This window comes from Poecilia formosa, unplaced genomic scaffold, assembly GCF_000485575.1.
Source record: "Poecilia formosa unplaced genomic scaffold, Poecilia_formosa-5.1.2 Scaffold913, whole genome shotgun sequence".
Lineage (NCBI taxonomy): Eukaryota > Metazoa > Chordata > Actinopteri > Cyprinodontiformes > Poeciliidae > Poecilia > Poecilia formosa.
Genome location: NW_006800852.1, coordinates 40,268 through 46,479, shown reverse-complemented (window position 1 = coordinate 46,479; position 6,212 = coordinate 40,268). Strand labels below are relative to the sequence as shown.

At 41.7% G+C, this 6,212-nt stretch overlaps 1 protein-coding gene across 3 annotated transcripts in view; it reads right to left on the bottom strand.

Moving 5' to 3' along the window:
- Window positions 1-4,594: 4,594 nt before the first annotated feature.
- The window catches only part of ptpn18 (protein tyrosine phosphatase non-receptor type 18), a 15,136-nt gene continuing 13,518 nt past the window's right edge, over window positions 4,595-6,212 (bottom strand). For 2 of the 3 annotated variants that reach the window (XM_007543815.2, XM_007543817.2), the window contains exons 14-16: window positions 5,651-5,823; window positions 5,497-5,574; window positions 4,595-4,994 (exon numbers count right to left, since the gene is read on the bottom strand). In XM_007543815.2, the coding sequence (XP_007543877.1) occupies window positions 4,921-4,994; window positions 5,497-5,574; window positions 5,651-5,823 (325 nt within the window). In that variant the 3' untranslated portion in view covers window positions 4,595-4,920. The remainder of the gene's footprint in view (window positions 4,995-5,496; window positions 5,575-5,650; window positions 5,824-6,212) is intronic. The other variant, XM_007543816.2, reaches the window with a different exon arrangement.

The following is a 6,212-nucleotide window of genomic DNA, read 5'->3' as shown; positions in this document are numbered from 1 at the left end:
AACTGCACATTTCAGGACTATGCCACATTTGATGGACGGTTTTCCACAGCCCCATCGAGTTTGCAATGATGATGTTGTACACCTCTAAGCATTCAATGATCCAGGTGTGTGGCATTGAGTCATCTGCTTTCTTGTAATCAATCCAAGCGGTGCACAGGTTGGTGTGTCGGGTTTTGCAGTCTCGGGCAACTGTGTGGTCTACAAGGAGTTGGTGTTTGGCTCCTCTGCTGTTGCAGGGCATGGTGTTCATTCAGGCCATGATTCTCTCTCAGGTCAGTTGCTGCCTCGTTCATTACTGGGGCTGCATACCCAGTCTCGTGGTGGGGAGTTGTAGTTAACTCCCCCCTGACCTTACATCCAGGCTCCTCCCCCTACAGACCCAATGTCCAGACATGGTCACAGATATGCATTGTCCTCCACAGACAATTATTCTAGTGCCAGTCTTTGTATAGTTTTTGAAAAACAGGAGTGACACAGTACAAGCTACTGAAAGGTTTATTGCTGACATGGCTCCACATGGAAAGATTAAATGTATGAGGTCAGACAATGGTTCAGAGTTTACAGGAAACAAGTCCCAGGCTTTACTGAGCAGAAATGGTATCAGACACGAGACCTCAGCGCCAAGTTCTCCATCAAAATGGTACGGCAGAACAAAACTGGAGAGCTTTTTTTAACATGGCTAGATGTATGTTAATCAATGGTGGGTTACCAACAATGTTATGCCCATATGCAGTTCAGACAGCTGCTGTAGTGCAAAACAGATGTTTTAATAGTCACACAAAGCAAACGCCTTAATGCATGTTGACAGGCAGACAGCCTAACATTTCTAGGATGCAGAAGTTTGGATGTGTTTGCTACATTTACAAACAGGAGAGAGGAAAGCTGGATTCCAGGTGTGAAAAGGGCATTTTATAGAGTATGACAGGAATAGTCCAGCCATACGGTCTACTATCCAAACAGCAGGAAAATACAGAAACACAGGCTTGTGGAATTTGTATCCAAAGAGAAACATGAGACGAATGTAATTTTGGATGACGATGATATGATTAGAGTTAGTCCCAGAGCAACCAAACACAACAAAACACGAGGAACCTGAGAGACGATTCCCTGTCAGAGAAACCAGGTTATCTAGTCAACTGTATGTAGCATTGATGATGATGAAGAGCAGATAGCTAACACTGATAATTGTTACAGACTGATAAGTGGAGTCCCTCAAACAAAGAAGCTGTAACATCTGTGAATGCATAAGAGTGGGTTACAGCAATGGATGAGGAAATGCAGTCATTAAAGGACAATGTTACCGTTTCCCTGACCAACTTACCTGAGAGTAAAGATGTAGTGGGGGGTAAATGGGTGCATGCAAAACAAGAATAGTGACGGATCAAACATACGGCTAGATATGTTGTCAAAGGATTCAGTCAAAAGAAAGGTATGAACTATGATGAAACCTTTTCACCAGATGGATGTGAAGGCAGCATATTTACATGCCCCAATAGAGTGTGAACTTTATATTGATCAACCAGCTATAAGAAGGAATCTCAAGAAAATTAAAGACTGGTGGATAAGCTGCAAAAATCTCTGTATGGACTTAAACAGTCGGGCAGGAACTGGAACAAAATGCTGCATGGCTACCTGTGTGAAATCAAGTTTGTTCAAAGTCCTGCTGATCATTGTGTTTACACAAAGATCACTGATACTGAAACAGTGGTTATCATCATATAGGTAGACGATCTGATATGAATACCCTTAGAGATGTGAAAGAGAAACTTGTGTCCAAATTTAGGAAGAAGGACTTAGGAAAGTTGACACATTATCTTGGTATTGACTTTGAGCAAGATGTCCCAGTCCAAGTATGTGGGGAAAATACTAGAAAAGTTCAACATGCAGAACTGTGAGGCACAAACTACCCATTTGAGCAGAAAGTTAACTATGCTGATAATGCTGAAGTAATGATGTCAGAAATACAGTAGGGAGCTTAATGAACATGTAGGCCAGGTTAGGGTTAGCATTTGCTTTGCAGTGAGTAAACTGGCACAGAACTTTGCAAACCGTATCACAGAGCAGTGGAAATCTGAAATGTTTTCAGGTATCTAAAAGGCACACAGAAAAAAGAACTGTGTTTTAAAAAGGTGCCTGTGATAACCTTATATACACATACAGTGAAGCCGATCGATCCGCTGATGTATCAGATCGCAGTACAACAGGTTACTGTATGAGTCTAAATAAAGATGCTCCGTCTCATGGAAGAACAAAAGACAGCCTACAGTAGCTCTGTCTACATGTGAGGCAGAGAACTTGGCACTAGCTGCTACTGTACAGGAGAGCTGATACTGGAGACAACTGGTGTTCACCATGGATGGTCTGGATTATTTAGCTAAGCTCCGAGGACAATCAGGGCACCATATCTTTAGCCAAAAATCCTGTGTACAAAGATGTAAGCATGTTGATATTAAATATAATTTTGTCAGATCAGTTGTAAATGAAGGAAAAGTTTTTCTAGAGTACTGTCCAACCAATGAAATGGTTGCAGATGTACGAACCAACCTAGCAACAAAGATTAAGTTGAGGAAGTATGAAATCTTTATGTTTGGTGCCTCATTATTTTGGTTGAATATTAAGAGTCAGAGGAAGTTACCTAAATGTGAGCAACTGTGGGTGTTGACATTATGCATAGGCGTAAATCCCGGGGGGTCGGTGGGGGGTTCGGACCCCCAATCTTGGAAAAGTCTAGAATTGCCCCCCGCGGCCCTCCCCAAAAAAAAAAAATTTATTGAAGAAACGTTTGCATTTAAAATGAAATGGCAATATAAACAAAAAACCAACTAAATCTGCCACTTATCTCATAAAAAAATAAGAATTAATTTCCAGGTCACCCCTACTATTATTAGAACAATGGTTCAGTCCAAAGTGTAGGAGGAGCAACAGCAGCACTGAACGGTACCGGCTCGTTAGAGTCGCTAAGTCAGCTGTTAGCTGTGGCTCTGCAGCACAAATAAAAACCCTTGATGTAGTGGCGATTGTTTGTCAAACCAAACATCCAATCAAAGTTCCATTAAGCCACTAAGACACTGGGGTCAAGTTTCTCAACGCAGGCAAAAGAAGGTTCAATATCCAAACTTGTAAATCGTTCTTCCCGAGAACAGATAGAAAAAACAGAAAACTGCCTTTATTTCTCATTGACTTCAATATAAAGCCTTTAAAACCACAAAATAAAATCTGAATATTTTTCTATATAAACTCTCGTGCTTTAAGTGTTACGTTTAAATTATACATCCCAGATATTCATTTCTATCTACCCGTTTGTTCTCTGTCACTCAGGACATGTCAAAAATAAAAAAGGCTTAAAAATAAAACAACTTAACAAGTTATAATTTAAATAGGCCATAATTTGTATTGGGAGCCATTTCAATGAATCAATGCTTATGAAGAATGTTAAGAGCAGTTACTCATTAAAGCTTTTTTATTTAGAAACTTCAATTTTAGCAAAGGTGTAGCAGAGATCAGATCAGTCCGAATGAACAAAACTCGTATAAAGCAACATTTAAATTTTAGTTTTATTTCTCTGCAGGCTAAAAACATTTTAAACCACATTTTACATTACATTTCACTGTAACTCTGCCGACCCCCCCCAAAATTGGTCTTAAGAAATTTTCCTGTTTATGTTTTCCCCCAATAATGAGATGGGATCTACGCCCTTGACATTATGTTTTTGTGCTCTCATTTGTTGTTTGTTTTCTTATTGCATTATTGTGTCACATCACATGACCTGTCTAAACACACTGGTGTAAAAATAAAGGGTGTGTCCTTCAAACACAGGAGGAACAAACTGTCAGGCTGTCAGGTTGACCGCTGAGCCAAAAGTGATTCTGCCATCACATTTTCTCACCATACATTTTACTTTTAGCATGTTTGAAATGATCCAATTAACATGTAGAATTTAACAACACATAATTTTCTAAAGTTTATATTTTCTTACATTTAGATTGAACTGATTGTGGGTTTGATGCCCACAGTGAAGGTATTCAAAGTAAAACACTTTGAGTATGATGCAGCAGATAAAACTGGACCATTTTCCCTTCAGTACAGCAGCAGGTTATACAAAATGACAGTCATTTTTCAGTTGGCTGATAAACTCAGGAAGGAAACAACCACAGCTGATGGCTGTGATTGGGCAAGTTATTGCATCACTTCCTGTTCTTGTACTTTGTAGAGCTATTTGAGTCTTCCTTGAGTTAATATAGTCAATATTTTAACAGATATGTTTTTGCTACATTTGGCTGGTAAAGCTTCGTGTTTCACAGTTTTTTTTTTCAGCCTATAAAAGCTAGTTAGCTTGGTTAGCCTAGCACTAGCTTAGCATCAGCGCTGTTATCGCTACATCTCTTCTTGTCTGTTGCAGTGCGTCAGCTGCCCCCTGCCTCCGTTAGTGATAATGCTGTAATAAATGTAATGTTTTTGTAGGTTTGGAGGCTTGGCCATCTTGAGAAGGCAGGAGATAGCGTAGCGCCCTTAGCACGGCGCCTCAGTATAGAATGAGCAACCACAGGACAAGCTGTCTGATCTGACACAGATCTATAGAAGAAAACACCACAGATGCTGTTACTGTTTTTATTGAAGCTGAAACCACATCGGAAAAGTTTGTGAATTATGACCCAAAAACTCTTGGGTACAAAATCTGCAGATAATCAAGACAAATTAGATAAAATTCAAATTTTAGGAGGTTTAGTTAAACTTGACTTAATTTCAGTTAAATCATGAAAAAAATTGAAGCACTTTGGTTAATTTTAAAACAAAGATGTATCAGAGTGTTGAGGAGATTACAGTAACTGAACAAATCACAGTGATGTCGGTCGGGTAAATGGTGACCGCTACGGCTGTTTGGAGTGATTCCAGATGGGTAACTGGTCCAGTTCAACCACTTCACCTCTCCATCCGCCCCCAGGCTGCTGGAGGATCTCTGGGTCCTTTCGGCTTCTGGATGCGACAGTTAAAACCTGACAGAAACCAGAACAAAACACACTACGTTTACTAGAAACCCAAAGGCGCCGTCTAATTCCTGAAGATGAAAACATTTCATGTATTTCTCCTGACTATACGACGCGAGGCACAGACTGAAAGAATTATCTACGAAATAAACCCGGTCCCTAATTCAGTTTATATACATATAAAAATAAATAACTTAATGAGAAATCATCTCTAATGTGACGGAGACAGTGAAGAAAGGAGGGAGGTGGAGAAAAGAGGAGAGGACAGAAGATAACACCCTGGTCTGCTTCTACACCTGCAGAAAGAGAAAAAACAGAGAAACCATGGCAACAAACATCTGCTTAACGACAACAATGTCACTGAGAAGCACAAGGTGCTGATTAACACGCTTAGTGGCAACTGCAGCCAAGCAGAGAGAATCTGAAAGCTCAAGAATCTGTGTGTAAAGTTTGTCCGTGTGCGCTGAGCAGCAGGTGAGCCACAGAGCCGATCTGCCCCAGGTGAACTGACCGATGCCTCCAGGTGTGAAGAAGCTGCTGACGTCTGAGGCAGGAGAAGAAACATCTTCATAGTCGTGATCTGCTTCTGCTAGGAAACAAAAGTCACATGGTCACGCCTTCAGCCCCGCCCCTGGAGACACCTGGCCGCTGCGGCAGGGACCGACCTGGCACCAGGTGAGGGTCCTCCCTCTGATTGGTCGGGGCAGCAATGTCGTAAATGGGCGAGGCTGAGGGGGGCGAGGTCAGCGGCTTGACCTTGGGCTTCACGGTGCTGTAGATGGGAGCTGCAGACGCTGCACTGCAGTCATTGTCATAGTGATGGGATGGCGGCAGGGTTCTGGAAGGAGGAAGGAGCTGATTAAAGATGGAGGAAACGTTTCCATGCCCCCGGGACTGGAAGGCTTAGCAAGCAACGCACGATGCTACTACCTTCGCAAAGAAACATCAAGTTCTGGAATGTTTTCCTCACTTTTATTTAGGGCTGAAACGATTCCTTGAATGATTCGAGTACCTCGATTACCTGCCTCGAAGCTTCGTTAATTTATGTTTTATTATTTAGCGCACCGTGTTCCGGCCGGGACTTCATTTGCGTGGTGCGGAGCTCTCACTTCCGCCTGAGTTGTTGATGAAGCATAACGTAATGGGCTCTTTGCAATGGCCTTTTACATTAGGTGCTTTCAGGGCTTGGCCAAGGTTTGTACATCGATCCGAAGCCCCAACAAGTCA